This window comes from Leucopleurus acutus (genome assembly GCF_964270905.1).
Source record: "Leucopleurus acutus genome assembly, chromosome: 8".
In the NCBI taxonomy this organism is placed as follows: domain Eukaryota; kingdom Metazoa; phylum Chordata; class Mammalia; order Artiodactyla; family Delphinidae; genus Leucopleurus; species Leucopleurus acutus.
Window position 1 is genome coordinate 85,466,758 of NC_139151.1, and position 27,793 is coordinate 85,494,550.

General features: G+C 40.0%; 1 protein-coding gene across 1 annotated transcript in view; it reads left to right on the plus strand.

Moving 5' to 3' along the window:
• Positions 1-22,464: 22,464 nt before the first annotated feature.
• CAT (catalase) overlaps positions 22,465-27,793 on the plus strand; it is a 38,463-nt gene continuing 33,134 nt past the window's right edge. The window contains exon 1 of the mRNA XM_082845757.1: positions 22,465-22,584. Coding sequence (XP_082701883.1) covers positions 22,519-22,584 — 66 coding nt within the window. The 5' untranslated portion in view covers positions 22,465-22,518. The remainder of the gene's footprint in view (positions 22,585-27,793) is intronic.

Sequence of the window (27,793 nt, forward strand, 5' to 3'; positions counted from 1 at the left end):
CCAGAGGAATATACAAGTGGAAGTATACACAATTTGTCACATAGGATGTGTGCCAACAAGAAAGCGAAATAAAACAAGGATCAGTACGACCTTGACCTGTTGCATATCATGGGGCCATTTCTGAATTTAGGTTCCTTGTGAATCAGCTGCTTAATCCCAGAGCTTCACGTTAAGGAAGCTGAAACATTGTCTGTTTGGTAACAGTGGCATAATGAGGATGAAAGGTCCCTGAGGCCATGTAAAATGTTCCTGCACTCATGCTTTCCATGCTGCTGCTTGAAGTGCTATACTTTGCAGCAACTAATACCTTGTGGACACCCATGGATTGGATCCCTATATGTCCCAGTGTGATACACCTTCTCTATTCCCTGGTTGTCAGCTTCTACAGAGATGCTTTGATATCCATTATAATTGGAGAATGAAATTCTACTGCTGTCCAGTTATCAGTGAACTGCTTCTTTCCTCAAGAAAGTCTTAACATTTAAAAAAAAAAAAAAGCTGTACCCCAACTAAAATAGACTCCACATCATTCTGCTATATTTCCTGCCTCCAACTCATTGTTTGTTATTCTCTGTACCTATAATGCTGGGAAACTGGGTTAGTTTAGGTTTACTAGAACAAACTTCTCAAGAGCATATTTTTTTGTTTTTGTTGTGGGGCGTTTGTTTCTTTTACTTTTTTTATTTTTATTTTTTTACTGATGCACCATAAGTACCAGGAATTGTTATGGCACATAATAGGTACTCAAAAAAAAAGAAAAGAATATAGCTGAATTAGAGTGCTGAGTGTCACAGCTGAGTTCAGTTGATTTGTCTTCTGGGGCAATCTTCTTACCTCATCCCAGAGCAGTCATAGCTCATGAACTGGCACACGTCCTTGGCCCTCACTTTGAGTAGCCTTGATTTCATCTGGTGTCTCTCTATGTGAGGTCTGGGGACCACCCACATCAGTCATCTACAGTGCTTATTAAAAATTGTGAACTGCCTAGCATGGGATTTTTGAATTAACAGTTTTTCATGAGTAACTTGGGCTATTTTTATGCATATTAACATTTGAGATCACTGATCAAATCCAACACCTTATTTTATAAGAGAAAGGGGATAGTTCCCTGGCGGTACAGTGGTTAGGACTCCGAGCTTTCACTGCAGAGAGCTTGGGTTCCATCCCTGATCGGGAAACTAAGATTCCACAATTTCGCAGCATGGCCCAAAAAAGGAAAAAAAAAAGAGAGAGAGAAGGGAAGTAACTTAGAGTCACACAGTTAAAGGCACTTTGTTGCTTGCCTATCGAGCACCTGTTTCCTATTCCTCTCTTCCTAATGGTATCCATGTCTTTTTTTTTTTTTTGGTCAAACCATTTATTTTTCTTTTTAAAAAAAATTTATTTATTTTTGGCTGCATTGGGTCTTTGTTGCTGCACACGGGCTTTCTCTAGTTGCAGTGAGAGAGAGCTACTCTTTGTTGTGGTGCATGGGCTTCTCATTACGGTGACTTCTCTTGTTTCAGAGCATGGGCTCTAGGTGCACAGGCTTCAGTAGTTGTGACACACGAGCTCAGCAGCTGTGGTGCACAGGCTTAGCTGCTCTGCAGCATGTGGGATCTTCCCGGACCAGGGATCGAACCCGTGTCCCCTGTACTGGCAGGCAGATTCTTAACCACTGTACCACCAGGGAAGTCTTGGTATCCAGCTTTTTGTTTGAGCATATACCCCATCTTTGGAGAGCCCCATCTTTGGAGAAAGGTGAACAGCATTCCAGTCAACTTCAAGAGTGTACCTTGAATGGTATGTTCAATCCCCCAGGACATAGTGATTTGTTCACAGGTAGTCACATGACCCCAACTAGTCCAATGAGTGTGAAAGATCAGAGTTCCCACTTGGAATGCAAACATTCTTTCTGTTTCTGAATGGCCTGGGTGGTCTTCACATGTGGAACAGTTGAAGCCATTTTGCGTCCATGAGGGAAGCCAGGTGCAAGATAAAGCCAACAAGCAAAAGCAAATAAGACAAGCAGACAGTGGTGATACCACTTGAGCTGCGGAATCAAATCAACCCTGAAATAGGCCCTACTTATTTGATGGGCCTTCCTGTTAGTTATGTGACTGATTGTTTCCCTTTATTATTTAGACTGCTTAACATGGATTTTCTGTTACATATTTGCAACCGGGTACATCCTAACAGATGTATTAAGATGTTCAAAGATGAGAATTTAAGAATTTCAGCTCTCTGTGCTTCAGTTTTATCATCAGTAAAATTAATGGCTTGGAATACGTCAGAGGTTTTTGAATCTATTTTTAGCAGTGAAACACATTTTTCAAGCAAAGTCTTACATGGAACATACAAATATATAAAATACGTTTTAAAAAATCAAGAAATGAGCTCCTCACTTAGTAATCCTCATTATTGCTGCCAAATATTTCATTGTTAGTGAAATTTTTTATTTCCTTAGAGCACAATTTAAAACCCTCTAGTGTAGATAATAAAATATATGTAATCCATTATGTATAGTAAAATACGAAATAAGTAAATATATATGAAATCGCTGGCATTTCTTGTTCTTACTTTGTGCCAGGGATTGTGCAGAGGACTTTTTTTATGCATGGTTTTCTTTTAAATTCACAGCTCCATGAAATAGATACTTTCATTTAATAAGGAGAATAATAATACTTACCTCAAGGGATTCTTGGGAAATTAAAACAAGATCCTAGAATGCAGATTGAGTGACGGAGTGGTCCTCCAATTTCCTTTCATTGAATTTGAACCTGGGAAGATGTCCACCTGAAAACCTTGCCTAGCCACAGACTTCATAATTGCAAGTCAGGAAATTCCCCGTTTCTGCTTAAGTGACCCTTAACTGATACAGATTCTTTTTGAACTTTAGCCTCAGTATTCTCATCAGTAAAAATGTGATTTGATTTATGTCTCCTCTTTCGTTCTTTGTGATATGTTGGTTCTTCCAGTGGTAGAAAAGAATACCATCAACAGCAGTACTTTAAGAGGGAAAATAGATACTATATCCATCAATACCCTAGAATGTGTGTGCTGAAGCCCTCGTAGTTATGTTAAAGACGAGTCACAGAGAGGTCTAACGGCTTCCCCAGGTCACACAGCTTGTTAGAGGCTAGAGTTGAGACTAAAATCCAGGGGTCTGTGATTCCTGGGCCAACACTCTTTACACTTCATGCTGCCCCTAACCAACCTGGCTGATCTTGGTCTCTAATAGCCACAGAATTTAGGCAATGAGAAAGAAAATCTGAAGGGTATTAAAAGCAAGTGCGTTCTATATATGAATATGTATGAAAATGTATAACTAAATAACTTTGTTGTACACCTGAAACTTACACAACATTGTGAATCAACTACACTCCAATATAAAATTAAAAAATTTTTTTTTAAAAGTTAAAAAAAAAAAGCAAGTTTTCTGAATTGACTGGTCGGGACTTCCTATGGCCTCGTGAAGAAAAGAATATTAGCACTCTGGTCTTCTGTGTACACAGAAGTGTGAGTGTTGTTTTATAATCTTATTGTAACCCTTCACATTGAAAGTTCATGTATGGAACCACTGAAATATATTTGGTAATTCTCTCTAGCTTTTGCCATTTCTCTATTAGCTGGAAAACTAAAAAAGATACAATACCTTCAATGTTTTCGAGATTAATTTGCTTGATTGTTCACTGTCTCCTCTCATGCTTCAACATGTGAAATAAACTGGCTAATGTATTACTTGCCTTTGTTTACAAGTTCTCGAAGGTCATTGTAAGTTTTCTGGGGATGAGGCCAACTTTTTATCGAGGATAGCCTTATCATATTTTGATAACTTCCAAACACTTAAATGTAACCCAGATGTTAGCTCAAGCCTCCCAAGGCACATCCTTGCAGGATTTCTGCACATTTCTGGTGAAATTTCACTCTGGCTGGATCCAGCTCCCACACAACTCTTGTTCTGGCTTGAGGCATGTACCTTTGTAGGGACCTGCCCCTAATATTTACAAAGCCCAGGGCAGGGCAGAAATAAGAAGGGAAGCTCACCTAACAGTTGTCTAGATATTTAACAAACTATTAAATAAAATTTGTTCTGTCCTCTGGGGCTTCCCTGGTGGTGCTGTGGTTGCGAATCGCCTGCCCATGCAGGGGACACGGGTTCGAGCCCTGGTCCGGAAGATCCCACATGCCGTGGAGCAGCTAAGCCCGTGAGCCACAACTACTGAGCCTGCATTCTAGAGCCCATGAGCCACAAATACTGAAGCCCACGTGCCTAGAGCCCATGCTCCGCAACAAGAGAAGCCACTGCAATGAGAAGCCCGCGCACCACAACAAAGAGTAGCCCCTGCTCACTGCAACTAGAGAAACCCAGCGCGCAGCAATGAAGACCCAACACAGCCAAAAATAAATAAATAAAATAAATAAATTTATTAAAAATAAAATTTTGTACTGTCCTCCTACCTTGATAAATATGCCTTCAACAACATAGAAGACCAAGTTGAAATTTAGAATTCTTGGACTTCTGGTCTACCCCTGGAAATTGGCAGTGTGGGGAGAACTGGACCCTGCCAATCAACAACCCCCTCCACTCCCATTCCACCCTCCTATTTTATTCCGTGCCCCCTCCTCCGCCATCTCACACCACGAGAGGTCTCATGTGCAGCCGTGGACATCCCAGCATGTCTAAGTTCTGTCCACTTGCCCTCAAATAGCCACTCCTTGGGGCAAACCTTAGTCCTAGTGGCATGCACACCAGCAACATGGGCTGTCATTAGGAGGATGGATCCAGGGATAAAGCTAGTGCAAGTCCTGTACATGGGCTGGGGTCCTTTGGGCAGGGTATCAGAGCATGGTCTGGGAAGGGGGTGGCGTGGTCCTCAGACCAGCAGCATCAATATTACCCAGAAGCTTGTTGGAACTGTAGAATCTCAGCCCTCCCTGAACACCTAACAAGCCCCACTGGGGACTCCATTCCCACTGCAGTGTGAATAGCACTGCTTTAGACTGGGGCTTGGAGTCTGGGGCCGGGTCCATCTGGCCCAAGTTTAGGGGGAATACTGCCTTTTGCTGTTACTTTTCTGCCTCAATAATGACCTCGACATGTGACTCAATCATGTTTTTCTTGATTCCTATTATCCTCCACGAGAAAAAAAAAGTCATTTGTAGAATCAGACGTATAAAGTTTTGGAGAAAGGGGCAAGGAGGATTATGCTGCAGTTCTATCTAGCCCATAACAAAACAGAATCAGATTCTCTTGTTCTTCAAAATTCCCTTGGTGGTTTCTAGGACTCCTCCCTTCTGACCCCCATACCACTGTACCTCAACAACTTAAAATCCCTTTTGCTTTACTATGCAGCTCACTCCACTGCCCCCAAACTCAGCTGCAGGATGCTAATACTTAGCTAAGGACTCAATGATGTCTTTCCTAAACCCTAGGCTGGGTTTTCTCTTCCTGTTACTGTCTGCAAGTGCATGGGTGTGGTATAGAGATAGAATCACTCATATTATAATTCATGGATATAAATTGTGCCTCCCCACAACAATCTTAGCAGACAAAAGAGAGGACAGTTAGTTAAGGTTTTGAATACTAATTGTTTTCCCCTCCACTAGGTAAGGCTGAGTAGAGACTTCTTCAAATTAACCATGTCTTCATAGCTTGCAATATTTTTTTCTTACAATCATTCATCACTAAACATACATCTAATTGCTAAAACCTCCTCTTTGTCCTGGTGATATGCTCAACTTCTGAAACTCATATATGTACATGGTTTTCTGCTATAGTCCTTAATTTTAACTGCATTTCTAGATACACTATTTTTAAATGCCATTGGTATAGATGTCTTCTTTTCTCACTTCAGAGCCAAATGATTCTTTGTTTTCAAGACATGTTAAAGAGGCACAAAAAGATCCTGTGGAGGAAATGTTGATCTCTGTTTTCTTATGGAATGAATAACATCAGTCAGTATTGTTTCTTGGTTCCTTGGGTGAGACGTCTAAGGACAAAGAACTTTGGGGGGCATGTTTTATTCATTATAAAATTATTCCTTGTGACCCAAATGAATTCAGTTCCTGTGTTCAGAGAGTTTGGAGAGTGAATTTGGATAACAAGAGGAACTTGTGTGTTAAAGTGCTGAAATCAAAAGGTCTACATAGCTAACTGTGACTTTAGCCATTAAAATCTGTACTATTCCTAATCCATTTGGCAGTCCAGACTCAATACTGATTTAACTACTGAGAGCAAAGCTCTGATCAGCGCTATATCCATGTCCCATGGTTAAGAATTTTTAGAGTTTCTTACATTTAAATTAAGCAATCGGGAAAGGTACAAAGTTACTAGCAAAGGAATTACATAAGGCTCTGGAGGAAAGGCACTTTATTTTAAACAAGTGCAAGAGCGAAAAACATGTAGTAATTGAATAATGATCATTTTATGAAAATGTTAGAAGAGTTTCTTGGAGAGAACTATGCTCTGTAGAGGGCTCAATTTATTTGTAGAAAATCACTCCCAAAGCGGAGTCAAGATGGCAGTGTAGAAAGAGTGGAGTTAGCATCACCCCAAAACTAGGGCGCCTGCTGGCCACTGGTGGGGGACTTTGATGCCCAAGGAGACGGGAGGAACCCCAAAGTGAACCGGTAGGACGTAGGCGGACTGAGGGGGGAGGAGAAGTGGAGGCCAGACAGGATCGGCACTCCTGAGGCCAGGGAGATCAGGAGACGCAGGTGGGAGGGACTCTCCGGGAAGTGTGGGACAGGCGCAGAGGGCGATCCACTGGCCCACTCGGGCAGGGGAGCCTGCTGAGCTCCCAAGCTGCTTCCCCTCTATCCAAAGCCCCATCCAGGCTGCGTGGGTCCTTGGAGGCATCGGAGGGAGGCCGGGGAGATCAGGAGAGGCAGGCGGGAGGGGCCGTCCCAGGCCAGAGGAGCAGGAGAGGAGAGGAGGGCGTTTGCCCCGCCCACTTGAGCCCAGGAAGCCTGCTGAGCTCCCAGGTGAGGTCCCCTGCCCTCTGAGACCAGGGTTGGGGGGCACACCTGGGCCCCTTCTGTTCCTTAAGCCTAAGTCCCACCCCCCACACCCCCACAGCCCTGTGGATTCTGAGCATTGGCCCCACTCACTGCCCAAACCTCGCCCTTGCTTAGGCTCCGCCCTCCACAGCCAAGGACCACCCCCCCCGCCCTTTTTTTTGTTTTTTTTTCTTTTCCCTCCTCCTCTTTTTTACTATTGTGGTACTAATGTACCTTCCAGTTGTTGATTCATCTATATTTTTATTTTTATATTTTTCCTAACATATCTGTTAGTTTCCTAGTCTAATTTTATTTTTTATTTTGCTATTTATTTATTTTGCCTCCCTAGGTGGCTTGTGGGATCTTGGTTCACAAACACGGGGACTGGCCGAAGCTCCTGCCATGGGAGCTCTGAGTCTGAATCACTGAACTAACAGAGAACCTTAGAGCCCAGGGAATATTCACTGGAGTGAGGTTTCATGGAGTTCCTCATCTCAGCATCAAGACCCAGCTCTACCCAATAGTTTGCAAACTCCAGTGTTGGAAGCCTCAGGCCAAACAACCAGTAAGACAGGAACATAATCCCACTCATTAAAAAAAAAGTGAGATGGCAAAAAAATATATCGCAGATGAAGGAGCAAGGTGAAAACCTACAAGACCAAATAAATGAAGAGGAAGTAGGCAATCTACCTGAAAAAGAATTCAGAGTAATGAGAGTAAAGATGATCTAGAATCTCAGAAACAGAATGGAGGCGTGGATTGAGAAAATACAAGAAATATTTTTAAAAGATCTAGAAGAACTAAAGAACAAACAAACAGATGAACAACACAATAACTGAAATGAAAAATAGGATAGAAGGCATCAATAACAAAATAACTGAGGCAAAAGAATGGATAAGTGAGCTGCAAGACAAAATGGTGGAAATAACTGCTGAGAGCAGAATAAAAAACAAAGAATGAAGAGAATTGAAGACAATCTCAGAGACCTCTGGGACAACATTAAACGCACCAACATTCGAATTATAGGGGTCTCAGAAGAAGAACAGAAAAAGAAAGGGTCTGAGAAAATATTTGAAGAAATTATAGTTGAAAACTTCCCTAACATGGGAAAGGAAATAGTCAATCAAGTCCAGGAAGCACAGAGAGTCCTATACAGGATAAACCCTAGGAAAAACACACCAAGACATATATTAATCAAAGTAACAAAAATTAAATTCAAAGAAAAAGTATTAAAAGCAGCAAGGGAAAAACAAAAAAAATAACATAAAAAGGAATCCCCATAAGGTTATCAGTGGAAACTCTGCAGGCCAGAAGGGAGTGGCAGGATATACTTAAAGTGATGAAAGGGAAAAACCTACAACCAAGATTACTCTACCCAAGGATCTCATTCAGATTCAATGGAGAAGTCAAAAGCTTTTCAGACAAGCAAAAGCTAAGAGAATTCAGCACCACAAAACCAGCTTTACAACAAATGCTAAAGGAACGTCTCTAGGCAGGAAACACAAGAGAAGGAAAAGACCTACAATAACAAACTCAAAAACAATTAAGAAAATGGCAATAGGAACATACATATTGATAATAACCTTGAATGTAAATGGATTAAATGCCCAAATCAAAAGACACAGACTGGCTGAATGGATACAAAAACAAGACCAATATATGTGCTGTCTATGAGAGACCAACTTCAGACCTAGGGACACATACAGACTGAAAGTGAAGGGATAGAAAAAGATATTCCATGCAAATGGAAATCCAAAGAAAGCTGGAGTAGCAATACTCGTATCAGATAAAATAGACTTTCAAATAAAGACTGTTACAAGAGATAAGGAGGGACACTACATAATGATCAAAGGATCAATCCAAGAAGAAGATATAACAATTATAAATGTTTATGCACCCAACATAGGAGCACCTCAATACATAAGGCAAATGCTAATAGCCATGAAAGGAGAAATGGACAGTAACACAATAATACTAGGGAACTTTAACACCCCACTGACACCAATGGACAGATCATCCAAAATGAAAATAAATAAGGAAACACAAGCTTTAAATGACACAATGGACCAGATAGATCTAATTGATATTTATAGAACATTCCACCCAAAAGTGGCAGAATACACTTTCTTCTCAAGTGCACATGGAACATTCTCCAGGATAGATCAAATCTTGGGTCACACATCAAGCCTCAGAAAATTTAAATCATATCAATCATCTTTTCTGACCACAATGCTGTGAAATTGGAAATCAGTTACAGGAAAAAAACTGTAAAAAACACAAAAACATGGAAGCTAAACAGTGTGCTACTAAACAACCAAGAGACCACTGAAGAAATCAAAGAAGAAATAAAAAAATACGTAGAAACAAATGACAACGAAAACATGATGATCCAAAACCTTTGGGATGCAGCAAAAGCAGTTCTAAGAGGGAAGTTTATAGCAATACAATCTCACCTCAAGAAACAAGAAAAATCTCAAATAAACAATCTAACCCTACACTTAAAACAACTAGAGAGGGCTTCCCTGGTGGCGCAGTGGTTGAGAATCTGCCTGCTAATGCAGGGGACATGGGTTTGAGCCCTGGTCTGGGAGGATCCCACATGCCATGGAGCAACTAGGCCCGTGAGCCACAACTACTGAGCCTACGCATCTGGAGCCTGTGCTCCACAACAAGAGAGGCCACGATAGTGAGAGGCCTGTGCACCACAATGAAGAGTGGCCCCTGCTTGCCACAACTAGAGAAAGCCCTTGCACAGAAACGAAGACCCAACACAGCAAAAATAAATAAAATAAATTAATAAACTCCTACCCCCAACATCTTCTTATAAAAAAAAACCCAAAAAACAACTAGGGAAAGAAGAACAAAGAAAACCCAAAATCAGTAGAAGGAAAGAAATCATAAAGATCAGAGCAGAAATAAATGAAATAGAAAAGAAGAAAGCAATTGCAAAGATCAATAAAACTAAAAGTTGGTTCTTTGAGAAGATAAACAAAATTGATAAACCCTTAGCCAGACTCATCAAGAAAAAAAGGGAGAGGATGCAAATCAATAAAATTAGAAATGAAAAAGGAGAAATTACAACTGACACTGCAGAAATACAAAGGATTATAAGAGACTACTACACACAACTATATGCCAATAAAATGGACAACCACAAAGAAATGGACAAATTCTTGGAAAAGTTCAATTTTCCAAGACTGAACCAGGAAGAATTAGAATATATAGACAGACCTATCACAAGTAATGAAATTGAAGCTGCAATTAAAAATCTTCCAAAAAACATAAGTCCAGGACCAGATGGCTTCATAGGCGAATTCTATCAAACATTTAGAGAAGAGCTAACACCGATCCTTCTCAAACTCTTCCAAAAAATTGCAGAGGGAGAAACACTCTCAAATTCATTCTACAAAGCCACCATCTCCCTGATACCAAAACCAGAAAAAGATATCACAAAAAAAGAAAATTATAGACCAATATCACTGATGAACACAGATGCAAAAATCCTCAACAAAATACTAGCAAACAGAATCCAAGAGCATACTAAAAAGATCATACACCATGATCAAGTGGGATTTATCCCAGGATGCAAGGATTCTTCAATATATGCAAATCAATCAATGTGATACACCACAATAACAAACTAAGGAATAAAAACCATATGGTCATCTCAATAGAATCAGAAAAAGCTTTTGACAAAATTCAACACCCATTTATGATAAAAACTCTCCAGAAAATGGGCATAGAGAGAACCTACCTCAACATACTAAAGGCCATATATGACAAACCCATAGCAAGCATCATACTCAATGGTGAAAAACTGAAAGCACTTCCACTAAGATCAGGAAAAAGGCAAGGATGTCCACTCCCATCACTCTTATTCAACATAGTTTTGGAAGTCCTGGCCACAGCAATCAGAGAAGGAAAAGAAATAAAAGGAATACAAATTTGAAAACAAGAAGTAAAACTGTCACTGTTTGCCAATGACATGATACTATATATAGAAAATCCTAAAGATGCCACCAGAAAACTACTAGAACTAATCAGTGGATTTGGCAAGGTTGCAAGATACAAAATTAATGCACAGAAATCTCTTGAATTCCTATACACTAATGAGGAAAAATCTGAAAGAGAAATTAAGGAAACACTCCCATTTACCACTGCAACAAAAAAAATAAAATACATAGGAATAAACCTGCCTAAGAAGGTGAAAAATTTGTACTCAGAAAACTATAAAACACTGAGGAAAGAAACCAAAAATGACATAAACTGTTGGAGAAATATACCATGTTCCGGATTGTAAGAATCTATGTTGTGAAAATGATTATACTACCCAAAGCAATCTATAGATTCAATGCAATCCCTATCAAACTACCAATAGCTTTTTTCACAGAATTAGAGCAAAAAATTTTACAATTCATATGGAAACATAAAAGACCCTGAATAGCCAAAGCAATCTTGAGGAAGAAAAACAGAGTTGGAGGAATCCAGCTCCCTGACTTAAACTATACCACAAAGCTACAGTAATCAAGACAGTATGGTACTGCCACAAAAACAGCAATATAGATCAATGGTACAGGATAGAATGCCCAGAGATAAACCTACGCACATATGGTCACCTAATTTACCACAAAGGAGGCAAGAGTACACAGTGCAGAAGAGACAGCCTCTTCAATAAGTGGTGCTGGGAAAACTGGACAGCTACATGTAAAAGAATGAAACTAGAACACTACCTAACACCATAGACAAAAATAAACTGCAAATGGATTAAAGACTTAAATGTAAGATGAGACACTATAAAACTTTTAAAGGAAAACATAGGAAAAACATTCTTTGACATAAACCACAGCAAGATTTTTTTGACCCACCTCCTAGAGTAATGGAAAAAAAAACAAAATAAAAAAATGAGACAGTTAAACTTAAAAGCTTTTGCATCTCAAAGGAAACCACAAACAAGACAAAAAGACAACCCTCAGAATGGGAGAAAATATTTGCAAATGAAACAACAGATAAGGGATTAATCTCCAAAATATACAAACAGCTCATGGAGCTCAACATCAAAAAAACAAACAATCCAGTTCAAAAATGGGCAGAAGACCTAAATAGACATTTCAACAAGGAAGACATACAGATGGCCAAGAGGCACATGAAAATATGCTCAATATCACTAATTATTAAAGAAATGCAAATCAAAACAACAATGAGGTATCATGTCATGCCGGTCAGAATGGCCATTATCAAAAAATCTAGAAACAATAAATGCTGGAAAGGGTGTAGTGAAAATGGAACCCTCCTGTACTGTTGGTGGGAATGTAAATTGATACAACCACTAGAGAAAACAGTATGGAGGTTCCTTAAAAAACTAAAAATAGAACTACCATATGACCTAGCAATCCCACTACTGGGCATATACCCCGAGAAAGCCATAATTCAAAAAGAGACATGTACCACAATGTTCACTGCAGCACTATTTACAATAGCCAGAACATGGAACCAACCTAAATGTCCATTGACAGATGAATGGATAAGGAAGATGTGGCACATATATACAATGGAATATTACTCAGCCATAGAAAGAAACGAAAGTGAGTTATTTGTAATGAGGTGGATGGACCTAGGGTCTGTCATACAGAGTGAAGTAAGTCAGAAAGAGAAAAAGAAATACCATATGCTAACGCATATATATGGAATCTAAAAAAAAAAAAAAAAAGGTACTGATGAACCTAGTTGCAGGGCAGGAGTAAAGAGGTAGACATAGAAAATGGACTTGAGGACATGGGGTGGGAGGACAAAGCTGGGACGAAGTGAGAGTAGCATCAACATATATACACTACCGAATGTAAAATAGATAGCTAGTGGGAAGCAGCACCATAGCACAGGGAGATAAGCTCGGTGCTTTGCGATGACCTAGAGGGATGGGATAGAGAGGATGGGAGGGAGGCTTAAGAGGGAGGGGATATGGGGACACGTGTATGCATATGGCTGATTTGCTCTGTTGTACAACAAAAACTAACACAGTATTGTGAAGCAACTATACTCCTATAAAGATCTATTAAAAAAAATAGAAAAGAAAAGAAAATCACTCCCTTGTCAATGAAGCTTCAAGACAACTCTTGTTGCTCCTAATTCCAACCCACTAGAGCCATTAAAGCCTCTCCTACATAGAAACTGCAGAGCTGCAACAGTCTTGATATATCAGATAATGTTTTAATAATTTTTCAGTTATGAATTATCACTGCAGAAAAGAAGTATGGTCTTATAACTGCAAAAAAATGAACTCTATGTACCAATGAAAGAGAGTTGCCATTTGGACATGAGGACACACAAATCCAGTGGCAACTCAACATGTTTACCAAGACTTTAAAGGTTATGATGATTATAAATATGAATATAAATGCCTGCACTGAAATGTCATTGCATTACTTGGTGATGGGGCTCAGGGCAGGCTACCCAAAACTGTCACTTTGGCATGTGGATGATTTCAAACTGAAGACGATCAAGGCTCAAGAGACTCAAGGAGAGATTTTTATCTCTTATCTCTTTTTATCTCTTAGATAAGAGGCTTGTACCAGAGAAAGAGCTATTAGCAGAGATAACCTTTTTCATCAGGAAGACCTATCTATGTGGCCCAGCACACATTTAGCTACCAAACATTTGCTCTTCCCATCTTTCTGTGAACTGCTTTCTTCCCCTTTCAAGTGCCAGGCCCCTACCCCCTTCTCCTTAGCTCAGGATGGCGTATAAGCCTTAATTGCCAGACTGCTGGGGAGCCACATACTTGGGGGGGTTCCTGTACTTGTGAAATTAAATTTGTTTTTCTCCTGTTAATCTGTTTTATGTCAATTTAATTATTAGGCCAGCCAAAGAACATAGAAGGAAGAAGGGAAAAGTTTTCCTCCCCTGCATTGGCTATACAAAATATGTTTCTATTAAATTTTAAATGTTATCTTAAAAATAAAAATACAATTTAAAAAATTATTTATTTATTTTTGCCTGCGTTGGGTCTTTGTTGCTGCGTGCGGGCTTTCCCTAGTTGCGGTGAGCAGGGGCTGCTCTTCGTTGCAGTGCGCGGGCTTCTCATTGCGGTGGCTTCCCTTGTTGCGGAGCTCGGGCTCTAGGTGCACAGGCTTCAGTAGTTGTGGCTCGAGGGCTCTAGAGTGCAGGCTCAGTAGTTGTGGCGCACGGGCTTAGTTGCTCTGCGGCATGTGGGATCCTCCCGGACCAGGCCTCAAACCTGTGTCCCCTGCATTGGCGGCGAATTCTTAACCACTGTGCCACCAGGGAAGCCCAAAAATACAAAATTTAAAAGTTCTTGAAAAGGCTCTTCAGGCCTCTGAAAATAGGTTCACAGACTCTCATGGTCTGTTTGAGAAACACTGAAATACTAGGGCATAGCTTTGCACTCACCTATCTACTAAATGCTCTCTCTTTTACTGTGGGCCCTTGGGCAAAATGACTTAACCTCTCTGAGGCAATTTCTTAATTTTGAAATTGGGAACAATATCTATCTCATGGGGTTGTTGTGAGAATTAAACATAGCATTGTATATGCCATGCCTGGCACAATGATAGAGCAGCAATGCCAGGGTAGTGGAAAACACATGGGATTTATAATAAAGAGAATATAAATCAGATCAGGCTTTGTACTTCTAGTCATCTGACATTGGGCAAGTGACAAATGCAAACTTTGTCTCCTTGTCCATGATTGAGGAATGTTATCAGTATCCTCCCCAACTGGATTGACAACCTGTAGAAGTAACTCCAGTGCTGTGCATATGGTAGATCCCTTTATTCTATACTTCTTTCCCATCTCCCCACTTCTCTCTCTTTCCTCCCTCCAACCCCTCTACCCCTGCAAAATACACTTTCTGGGTGTTGCCTAAATTCCTTATAAGCATTCAATACTTTGTATTGGTAGTGTTTTTCCTGGGTCTTCTTTTTAAATGAATTGTTTGGGGTGATAACTAGAACATTAACTACTTGACAATTTTCTTATGAACAGTTGTTAACTACTCTACGTGGTACACTAAGGTAAAGGACATTGAACCCACTGAGTGCCTGAAAGAAGAAGAAAGAAACAGGGAACTTTATTCTGCCTTTCCACTCCTAAATATATTTCACAACTTTTCCTCAGTCTAGCATATTTTAAAAATCACTATTACATAAAAAAATCACTATTACATACTGACTTGTAAGTGACTTCATTAACTAGTTACCTCTGTATAGTTTGATTGTTTTAACACAATAAAGTACTCATGAATTACTTGCTTAATTAAAAATATATCTTAAAGAAAAAAAAATCACTATGACAAAGGTTACGCTAAATCCTTTTGGAAATCTGAAAAGCCAACTTAAAGGAATAGTACATGTTTATGAAAGGTAAGCTTTGATGGGACTTTACTTAAGCAGAGATTAATGCCATTATTTAATATTTATCATTTAAGTCCATCTATCAACCAAAGTTATATGTGACGTACTTCTCATGTGATCAGCTTTCTGTTGAACTTTGGTTTTAAAAATAGAGAATGTTTCATGAAAAACAAATTTATGTCACAACTGTACTCTAGCAGTTGGCAAATATACAAGACAAACAACATATTGCTTTTGCAATATGGCCAGGAGTCAATGGCCATTGATTTCCTGTGTGTGTCTTCAGATATTTACTGGTATAAGGATTCTAAAATGTGAAACTAGGCTTTTTTGTGTGTGGGGAAGTGGGAAGGAAAGTAAACATCGCCAAAGAGGAAAAGTCTGGGAGTCCGCAGAGCTGGGTTCTAGTCCTGGTTTCTAACTAGTTTTGAACTACAGATGCATGGATATAATAATCTATGAGGACCTCAGTTATTTATTTTTTTTTCCAGCCATATTGAGGTATAATTGGCAAATAAAGATTGTATATACTTAGGGTGTAAACAGAGATGATTTAATATATGTGTATGTTGTGAAATGATGACCACAATCAAGTTAATTAACACATCCATCACCTCACATAGTTGCCATTTTTCGTGCATGATGAGAATACTTAAGATCTACTCTTTTAGCAAACTTCGAGTATATAATACAGTATTATTAACTATAGTCACCATGATGCACATTAGATCTCCAGAATTTAATCATCTTATAACTGAAAGTTTGTACCCTTTGGCCAACATCTCCTCATCTCCTCCACACCTCAGCCCCTGGCAACCCCATTCTATGCTGTGGTTCTATGAGGTTGACCTTTTTAGATTCCACATGTCAGTGAGATCCTACAGTATTTGTCTTTCTGTGTCTGACTTGTTTCACTTAGCATAATGTCCTCCAGGTTCATCCAAGTTGTTGGAAATGGCAGGATTTCCCTTTGTGTGTGTGTGTGTGTTTACATAGAGCTGATAATATTCCACTGTGTGTGTGTGTGTGTGTATATATATATATACACCACATTTTCTTTATCTACTCATCTGTCAACAGATATTTAGGTTATTTCCATATCTTGGCTATTGTAAATAATGCTACAATGAACATGGGGTTGCAGACATCTCTTGGAGATACTAATTTCATCTCCTTTGGATATATACCTAGAAGTGGGATTGCTGGATAATATGAGAGTTCTCTTTTTAAATTTTTGAGGAACCTCCATACTGCTTTCCATAATGGCTATACCAATTTACATTCCCATCAATAGTGTACAGGGGTTCCCTTTTCTCCAGATCCTCTCCAACACTTATTATTGCTTCTCTTTTTGATAATAGCCATCCTAAAAGGTATAAAGTGATACATCATTGTGGTTTTGATGTTCACATCCCTGATGATTAGTGATGTGGAACAGCTCTTTCTATACCTGTTGGCTATTTTTAGGTCTTCTTTGGAAAATATGTCTATTTGCGTCTTTGCCCATTTTTTAATTGGCTTATTTGCTTTTGTTTGTTTTTGTTGTTTTTGTTTGTTTGTTTGCTATTGAGTGGTAGGCGTTCCTTATGCATTTTAGATTTTAACCCCTTATTTTTAAATTGCTAATTTGTAGGGGTTGGTTGGTTCCTTCCAGCTTAGTCGATTGTCCTTTGGGAACAGTTGATTGACTAATTCCTGAACCTGTGATCTTGTTAGCTTGAGAAAGACTAGATGATAGGGTCCAAAGGGCAGGGATCATAACAATTTATGAATTGTTGAACCCTAGAGGCTGCCCAGGTTGATACCAAATAAAAACCTGTTGAATGTTGAACAACTGAGGGCTTACTAGCTGGCTGCATTCGATTTTCAATTCAGAGCTAGCTCTACTTACAGCTCTTAAGCTATAAGTCTAAAAGTTAATAATTAGTGCACATTTGGGGGAACCACAAAGGGAACTAAATTCTGCAATGACAGCTCCCATTGATGTAAGGCATGAGGATTCCAATACTCCAGCCTACCATCTACAGGTTAGATCATTTTGTGATTTATACTGAAAGCTCCATACGTTAAACAAAGGTCTTTTCTCAATGGAACAGATGTCTATTGTATTAATGTTGTCCCACTTAAAAATAACTGGCTTCTCCAGTGGATCCTGATGCTTTTTCTTCCCCCTTCCCCCTGGCAACTACCACCATCACCACTTCCATGCCAGTGGCAGTTTTCTGTGGGTTCAGATCGAAGATCAAGCCCCAGGAAAAATTAATGAAAGGCAGGGATTGTGTCGTTGGTGCACACTACTCTCAGACTGGCAAAGTGCAGCCTCAGCTCCACCCCCAGGGAGCCAGTTTAACTGTGTGTTCTATAATAAGACTGCCCAATGGGCTGGTCATGTTCCAGAAAGGGTGGGGAGAGTTACAAAAGCCATCCCTGCCCTTAGTTCAGGTCAGCCAGTAAGCAGCAGAGGGATTGTTTTTTCTAAATTCAGTTCTCAAAAATATGAGGACTTTGGCCCTCAGTATTTAATAATATCTTTTTGTTCACAATTTTCTGTTTTAGAGCTCAAAATATTCATGTCAAGTATCTTTGAGGTTTGCAATTCTTTCATTTCCTAGCCAATGGAAAGTTGGAAACCACTGCAATTTTCCAAGGAAGCTTGCCTCATCATAATCACCTTCTATCTTAGATGATGTTTGGCAATGTTGAGATTGAGAGTTCCAATATGCATATTAATTTCTCAATAAATAAGTCATAGTTAGATATATTGTCATATTTTTCCTTCTTTATTTTTCTGATATGTGCCTTCAGAAGTGAGGTTCAACACCATGGAACTTGGCTTCTATTAACATTCACGTGGACCATACTGACATCTCATTAGCTAACTTCCAAAGTGACTCGAAGACAGCTATTATTTCTTTTCATAAACAAATGACAAATTAAAGAATTTTAATATTAGTAATATTCTTAGTTCTTCTGTTTGGATGCTTCAATAATTTCTAACATTAACAAAAGAAAGTTCTTGGGAGTCCTCAATAATTTTTAAGAGTGTAAATGGGTTCTAAGGTCAAAAGTTTGAGAACTACTGCCCTGTACCATGCTGGTTGGACAAGTATTGTCCAACACAGTGCTGTAATATCTACAGAATGTGTCCTTTAGAATGCATCACGTTGAAGTAAGCCAGACAGAGAAAGACAAATATATGATATCGCTAACATGTGGAATCTAAAAAACAATGATACCAATGAATTTATTTACAGATGAGAAGTAGACTCACAGACATAGAAAACAAACTTATGGTTACCAAAGGGGAAAGGGGGGGAGTGATAAATTAGGAGTTTGGGATTAACATATATACACTACTGTATAAAAAATAGATAACCAACAAGGACCTATTATATAGCACATGGAACAATACTCAATATTTTGTAATAACATATATATATATATATATATATAACTGAATCACTTTGCCATACACCTGAAACTAATACAGCATTGTAAATCAACTGTACTTCAATAAAAAATAAATAAATAAGATGCATCACGTTATTTTGCTTTTTATGATTTGTATCAGAATTTGTCAGAATTCCTGCAAAAAATAGCACACTCTGAAGGGAAAATTGTGGCAATTTTCATGAAGGGACTGTACAAAAAGGGTGAAGCACCTGAGACTGTCAGGTCTCTGCAATTCTTGGGTCTGAAGAGGCAAAGAAAACGAGTGGTTTCTGGAACCAATTATACCTGTAGCTGTAGGAAATGGCTGCTTCCAAGAAATCAAGGAATCATGGCAGGGTAGGCCGGCAGTGAGCTTGGTAGGAATGCATCCCGATCTTGTGGGATTCAAAGCTTATATAATTTGCACTGCTTCTTTAAGGAAAAGAACATATACTTAGGCACAAAAATCAACCTTTATTTACAATGGTAAAAGAAATCACAACTTACAAACTTGAATAATCTGTTAAGTACCATACACATCACAGAATCCCCCCAAAATAGCATAATATTTCATTAACAGTCTGACACATCTCTAAAATTTTTTTTTTTTTTTTTGCAGTACGCGGGCCTCTCACTGTTGGGGCCCCTCCCGTTGCGGAGCACAGGCTCCGGATGCGCAGGCTCAGCGGCCATGGCTCACGGGCCTAGCCACTCCGCGGCATGTGCGATCTTCCCGGACCAGGGCACGAACCCGTGTCCCCTGCATCAGCAGGCGGACACCCAACCACTGCGCCACCAGGGAAGCCCCATCATTTTTTTAATGTCAAACCAGCAAGAAATTAATAGGAACCTAAGCAAGTGTGATTAGGGAAGACCATTTCTGGCCAAGGGAAGAGCATGAGCAGTGCAAGATTCAACAAAGTCAAGAATCTTAGCTTAGTGGAGTGTGGAGTACAGATAGGGCAGTGGTGGGAGATAAAGACAAAGTGACAAGACAACGAAGTGTGCTGGAGGTGAGAAAAGTGTCAAACGTTGGCAAGAGGCTGAGGATGGACTACTGTGCCTTTAGATAGAGGAATCAAAGGCTCAGTGAGGCTCACCAGACAGAGAGAAGGCCACACAGATACTTGGTATCAGAGTCAGACATAACTCTGCCACTCTCTAGCCTGTGAAACTTTATGAATAATAACTAACTATACATGGAAGAGACTGCAAGTCACTTAATTGTATTCCACTAAACCCAACTAAATGAATCTCCAGCTCAATGTCTCCTTAACAGAATGCCAAAAATAACTAGTCACTCCAATGACACCTGATAAGAGAGGTAGTGTGATGGAGGGGAATTCAGAATCAAAAGAAACTGAGGTCATATTCAATCATGGTTAAATATCTCACTCTAATTTTATGAAAACACATTGCACGTAAGCACATTGTGAGGACATCTCTCAGAAGTTTGGAAGGAACGTGTGTAGGTGAGGAACTCTAAAATTTAAGCTTCATTAACTTCATGGTAAATCCGACTTTGGAGCTGAGGTAATGAATACTTTGGCCCCTCTCTCCTCCTAAGTTCCCATCTCGTGCCGGCCCACCATTGGCTGAACTCAACAAGAAGGCAGGGTATCATGGGGACAAGTGGATGACAAAAATCAAGATTCCTGGAGTACAGATGAGGATCGAGAAGGGTGGAGAGTGGATCTGGAGGGGCAAACAAAAAAATGCCTACTTTTCAAGAGAAGCAGATAAGTTAAGCGATGATCTGGAGAGGGAATTGCATTTGATTCAACTCATGGTGAAAACTGGAAAGAATCAAAAGTCCTACCGCTGAGTAGCTGAGGCCCAGGAAACAAAGGGCCTTTAAAATAAGGAGACATATGCATCAGTGGGTACAGGAGATGAGATTTACACAGAACCACTGGAGAAATCATGTACATTATTGGATACTTGGAAGTTGTCTACGGGCCCTGTGTTTTTATTTCTTACTTTAGGGTTTTCTAATAGGTCTGGTAATCGTAATGTGACTTGGCAAAACGTTTTGGTAGCCCTCCCTAGCTCCTTTCACTTAATTTAAACTTGAAAGACTTATTCTCATGCAAATAATGTTATAAACAGTGGTTAGATTTCCAGTTCTATTCACAAAAATCCTTTTTCATACAAATGTGACTGAACTAGAGTCCTAACAGTATGCTAACATTTCAAAGACAAGCTCAAGCATAAAAAGTGATATGAACCCACAAGTAAAAGAAAAGAGTGACAGCCTGTCTGGAATAAGGCAATCCCTGACCACACGAGGATGGGAAACAACTGAGGGAAGGGAAGATCTGAAGAATAAGTGTGATGCCCTATGAGTGGGAGGTTCACAGAGTGGAAGAAAAATCTATGATGTGGCCTCAGGATGAGAAGTTGTAGGAGTACAGATCTCTGTTGAGGTCTAGGAGTCCCATTTTTTCCCTAGCTTTATTATGCCAAGGCAATTGTCTCCAACTTTGTAGACAATCTCTCTAGCTGGGGACAAGCAAGTCCTCCTTTCACACTTCATCTAATTAAGCATCTTGACATGAGTAAAACACCAACTGAAGATATTTTCATAGAATAAGTCATACAACTTGTTTGCATCTTTGAACTCTTGAGCAACTTTCTTACGGAATATCACAAAATATATTCTGCTATTTCACTTATTAAAATGCACTGCTCGAACACCTCAAAAATCAGCCCCATTAACTTACTGAAGAGATTTTCTAAACTCTATGCCAGCATTTCTACTAATAAACAGTGGGTTTGAGCATCTTAGTTAACTTAGTTAATTATTCTACATCAGGAGCAAGCCAACCTCTTGATGCTTGTTTATACTGTCATGGTGGGGAGACTTCATTGATCTTTAATGTCTTTTTGTTGTGAAGATTAAGTGATAGAGTCTGGCAACCATCAGCAGTGTCTAGCACATAGTAGACACTCAAAAATGGGGGAGCTTCTGAACCAAAAAGGGAGTCTAAAAGGTTGAATTTTCTTTCTATGTATTTTAGACTATTAAGATCATTTAGAACTTGCCAATATTTTGCTTTTCTGTGTTTTTTAAAAAGGCATGTCTTTCTGTGCATAATCTGTAACAAAGAAGAAATAATGCAACATTTGAGAGTGTGACCACTGGTCATACTTAAATGCAGAATCAGTGTATGCATTTATTCCAAATTCCATCAATCCTTCAGTTGTAAACAATATTAACATTAGAACATGACAAAACTTCATTTTGCACAGATGAACTCAACCCAAATTTCTTTTTCTTTTTTTTTAAGAGCTGAGAACATATTTAGAGTTCAAAGCCGCACCCAGCAGGACCTAAGCTTTCCCTCAACAAAACTGGCAGTCCACCAACCGCTGCGTCCCAGGGCAACCTGAAGGATGCTGATAAACCGAGGAGAGAGTCACGTCCTGGTACTCGGGGCCCCGGCCCTAGGTTCCTTAATCCCGAGGTTAGGGGGTCTGAGCCGCGGGCCACCCCACCTTTACCAACCCCTCCCCAACCTCTCCCCAACCTCCCCCCTCTGAGTTCCAGCCCCGCCCCTATTTGGTTTCCAATCCCATCCCGCCTGGCGCTCGAGCGGCCAATCAGGAGGCGGTCCCGCCAAGGGGGACGGGACAAGGGCCGGAGCTGAGGGGCGGAGTCTGAAGTAGCCAATTTTAGCCGCGGGGCTGGAGACGCGAGAGTAGAGGTACCCTGCAGCGTTTTGCAGCGCCAGACATAATGGCGGACAGCCGGGATCCAGCTAGCGACCAGATGAAGATCTGGAAGGAGCAGCGAGCCGTGCAGGTACACCCTGCGCTCTCTGAGACGGCCCTACGGTCCGCGCAGAAAGCTAGGTGTCCGCGAGTAACCGCCCCTGCTTCTCCAGCGCGGCGGTTCGGTAGGGCTGTACGAAGATAACGGGCGGGGTGTGTGTGTGTGTGTGTGTGTGTGTGTGTGTGTGTGTGTGTGTGTGTGTGTGTGTGTGTGTGTGTGTGTGTGTGTGTGTGTGTGTGTGTGTGTGTGTGTGTGTGTGTGTGTGTGTGTGTGTGTGTGTGCGCGTGCAGTCGTGGGCCGCAGGTCGCGGGTGGTTGGCTTATAATTTTGCGCTTTTGCCAGCTGGGACAGAGGTCGCAGCTTGAGACAGGAGTGAAGGCTCATGTGGAAAGAGGCAGAGAGCTGCAGCTGCAGGAAAGGAAGTGAGGGGGGAAGTCGGAACAGACTCTAGCTTTGCCCTTGCTCAGTGACTACCAGCTTTCATATTTGTGGGGTACCAGGGGGACAGGAACCGTGTTTTATCATGTCGACGTCCGCAGCACCGTACACACAGCATTAAACAACTAAATAAAAAGATTTTTACACCCATGATTTCTTTTGCACTTAAAAACATCAAGTCTAGCATTTTAGAGCTAGAAGTGACCTTAGTGATTAATTAATGCGCTTATTTACACATATGCTTTGAGTGCCAGCATGTGCTAGGAACAGTGCTGGGTGAGTGGTACAAATTCCAATGAGGCCAGAATTGCACCACACAGAAGCTCCAAGTCCAGTCTGGGAGACAAGACAGATAAACAAATGATTACCATCCAACGTGGGGAGAGCGCTAATATAGGTTAATTGCAGAGTGTACAGGGAGTGACCAACTGGGCTGGCAGGCTTCTCAAAGCAGGTGACATCTGAACAAGTGCTTTAAAGATGAGTAGGATTTCAGCCCAGTGGTGGTGGGCCAGGCATTCCTGGCCTGTACCCTGGGGTGCAGAGCCTTGAAGGGCATCTCTGAGAAGGTTGGATGGGATGAGAGCATTTATTATTTTTTTTTAATAGATCTTTACTGGAGTATAATTGCTTCACAATACTGTGTTAGTTTCTGCACGTCTGTTTTGAGTCTTCTTTTGTCAAATTGGCCCAGAGAGTCTGAGGGACTTGCCCAGTTCCCATGGTGGCTGGTTAATGGCAGAGAGAGGACTAGAGTCATGTCTAGCGCTCTTTCTTAAAACCAGGTTAGTGTTAATGAACTAGTATTAATGCTGAGTTCCCATGGATTGCCTTATAGTTCCCTGTTTGTGAGAAGGCTGCCATTCTCTTCTAAGAGCCTGGAAAATTTATCATTTTGCTCCTTATATGCTACTAGGGTATTTAGTTTTTCATGAGTTCTTAGTCAAAGTGACCCAGAGAGACTTAGCATCTTATGAATCAAGGACAGGTGGCTAGTTAGTGGCAGGGTCAAGGTTAGAACTCAGCTTCTTGGAGCCAGGACTCTCTCCATACCCAGTGGTTGCTGCATCCTTGTTCACATGGAGGTTTTCATGAATACTTGGTGAACTGAAAAAAATATGGACAGTGTAGTGAGTTTTTCATAAAACAAAATTTATTCTCTTTAAAGGACTCCCCTGAGACTAGCTTGCCTCTTCACTGTTTGGGAGAATCATTAACTGTTTTTAAGTCATTATGACCTCGCTGGTGATTTACCCTACCTGGTCACCCATGTGAGAAACAGCTGGCTCGCAAAGCGCATCTATAATTTGGGTACTTCTAGTTGAAATACTGCTGTCTCCTCTGCCCATGCGTCTCAGTGCACTGTTTACATTGTCCTGATTGGCAGTCACATTGATGTCTTGTTGTTTCTTACTTGAGCTGCTCTGAGTGAAAACTGCTTATTTCTTTGAGGTGACTCCCCCCACCGAATGGAATTTTGCATATGTCACATGGCCTTTGTAATTTTTCAGTGCTTTCTTTTGAAAATTTTCAAACATTCAGAAAAGTGGGAAGAACTGTGTAGTGTATGCCCATATATCCACCACATTTTTTTTTTGCTGTATATTTTTTTATTACATGTTATTCCATCTGTCTGTCCCTTCATACATCTTTTAACCTGTTTTTTGGAGGTGCATTTCAGAGTAAGTTGTAGACATCAGCAGACTTGACCCCTAAACAGTAAGCATGCAAATTAACAGAATTCAATGCTTATTTATGTTTTTAAGGCAAAATTTATATACAAGGAAATATACAAATATTAAGTGCACCATTCTCTGCTTTTTGATAAATATAAACACCTGTGCATCCGGTTCCTTTATCAAGGTACAGAAGATTCTCATTACCCTGGAATGTTCCCTCATGCTGTTTCCAGTCTTTTCCTGCAACCCCTGCAGTCTTGCCTCAGGCAACCATGTTGATTTTCTTTTTTAAACCATCGATTTATGTACTTTTTGTGTAATGCTGCTTTCATTCAGCAAATATGTTTTAAGATTTAAAAAAATGTTTTAGAATTCATTCACGTCATTGCATGTATCCATGGTTCTTTTATTGCCGAGTAGTATTCCATTGTATGATTAGACCACCACATGTTTATCCGGTTGCTGGGCACCTGGGCTATTCCCAGTGTGTGGCTGTTATGAATAAAGGTTCTATAAAGAATCTTATATAAATCTTTTTGTACACATATGCTTTTATTTCTTTTAAAACATACCTATGAGCAGAATTGCTGGGTAAGTGAATAAGGTAATTGAATGTCTTATGAGAAACTCGTAAGCCTTTTTCCAATGCAGTTGTACCATTTTACAGTTCCATCAACTGAGTTTGAGAGTTCCAGTTGCTCCACATCCTGCCATCTTTTGGTATTGTCATTCTTTTAATTTAAGCCATTCTGGTGGGTAGGAAGTGGTATTTGCATTGCTCTGATGACCAGTGATGCTGAGCATCTTTTCATATGCTTATTTGACCATTGGTATATATTTCTTTGATGTATCTGTTCAAATCTTTTGTCCTTTAAAACATTGGATTGTTTGTCTTATTATCCTTAATTCATAGCCCATATTTTAAGTACAGTCATGTATGGGCCAGGTGCTGTATATATATATATATATATATATATATATATATATATATATGAATCACTTTGCTGTATACCTGAAACTAACACAATATTATAAATCAACTATATTTCAATAAAAATTTTTTTAAAAAGCACAGTCAATGGAGTCCATCCAGACCTACTTTAAAAAAAAGTGATTACTGATAACATTGGATTAATATCTACCGATAAAAACAAAAAGAACAAAATAAACTACCCACTAGGGACTTCCCTGGTGGCGCAGTGTTAAGAATCTGCCTGCCAGTGCAGGGAATACAGGTTCAAGCCCTGGTCTGGGAAGATCCCACATGTCACGGAACAACTAAACCCGTGTGCCACTGCTACTGAGCCTGCACTCCAGAGCCCGCAAACCACAACTACTGAAGCCCGCACGCCTAGAGCCTGTGCTCCACAACAAGAGAAGCCACCACAATGAGAAGCCCGTGCACTGCAACGAAGAGTAGCCCCCGCTTGCCACAACTAGAGAAAGCCCGTGCGCAGCAAGGAAGACCCAACGAACCATAAATAAATAAATTAATTAATTAAACAAGAAAAAACACTACCCACTAGTTTTCTTCCCTGGAATCCTTGGAATAATTTTTTATTTTCTTCAGGCATTTGCTCCTCTTTCCCCCATGCAGTTCAAGGACAGGCAGTTCTTTGCTTGCCTGTGAGATCTTTTTAATTTTATTTAATTTTATTTTTTTATAGAGCAGGTTCTTATTAGTTATCTGTTTTATACATATTAGTGTATATATGTCAATCCCAATCTCCCAATTCATCCCACCACACCCCCTCCACTTTCCCCCCTTGGTGTTCATACGTTTGTTCTCTACATCTGTGTCTCTGTTTCTACCTTGCAAACTGGTTCATCTGTACCATTTTTCTAGATTCCACATATATGTGTTAATGTACGATATTTGTTTTTCTCTTTCTGACTTACTTCACTCTGTATGATGGTCTCTAGGTCCATCCACGTCTCTACAAATGACCCAGTTTCATTCCTTTCTATGGCTGAGGAATATTCCACTGTATATATGTACCACATCTTCTTTATCCATTCGTCTGTCAATGGGCATTTAGGTTGCTTCCATGACCTGGCTATTGTAAATAGTGCTGCAATGAACACTGGGGTGCATGTGTCTTTTTGAATTATGGTTTTCTCTGGATAGATGCCCAGTAGTGGGATTGCTGGGTCATATGGTAATTCTATTTTTAGTTTTTTAAGCAACCTCCATACTGTTCTCCATAGTGGCTCTATCAATTTACATTCCCACCAACAGTGCAGGAGGGTTCCCTTTTCTCCACACCCTCTCCAGCATTTGTTGTTTCTAGATTTTCTGATGATGCCCATTCTAACTGGTGTGAGGTGATACCTCATTGCATCAATGCATTTTGATTTGCATTCCTCTAATAATTAGTGATGTCGAACATCTTTTCATGTGCCTCTTGGCCATCTGTATGTCTTCTTTGGAGAAATGTCTATTTAGATCTGCCCACTTTTTGATTGGGTTGTTTTTTTAATATTGAGCTTCATGAGCTGTTTATATATTTTGGAGATTAATCCTTTGCCCGTTCATTCTTTTGCAAGTATTTTCTCCCATTCTGAGGGTTGTCTTTTCATCTTGTTTATGGTTTCCTTTGTTGTGCAAAAGCTTTTAAGTTTCATTAGGTCCTATTTGTTTATTTTTGTTTTTATTTCCATTACTCTAGGAGGCAAGTCAAAAAAGATCTTCCTGTGATTTATGTCAAAGAGTGTTCTTTCTGTGTTTTCCTCTAAGAGTTTTATAGTGTCCGGTCTTAACATTTAGGACTTTAATCCATTTTGAGTTTATTTTTGTGTATGGTGTTAGGGAGTGTTCTAATTTCATTCTTTTACATGCAGCTGTCCGGTTTTCCCAGCGCCACTTACGCCTGTGAGATTCTATTGTTCCTTGAGCAGTGAGTGTATTGTTGTCAGCGTAAGGCCGTATCCCATACCAGTTAGCACACTGCTGAGATGGCCTGTTGTCACTTCAGTGATACTTTAGTATACTTCGTTTAGTACCAACAGGACCCATTTGGTTCTTGATGAAAAAGACAGTTTGGTCTTTTCTTACATTTATTGGATTTCACTTTTTCCATTATGTATTACTTAGTATTTTACTGAATGGCAGTTCTCCAGGC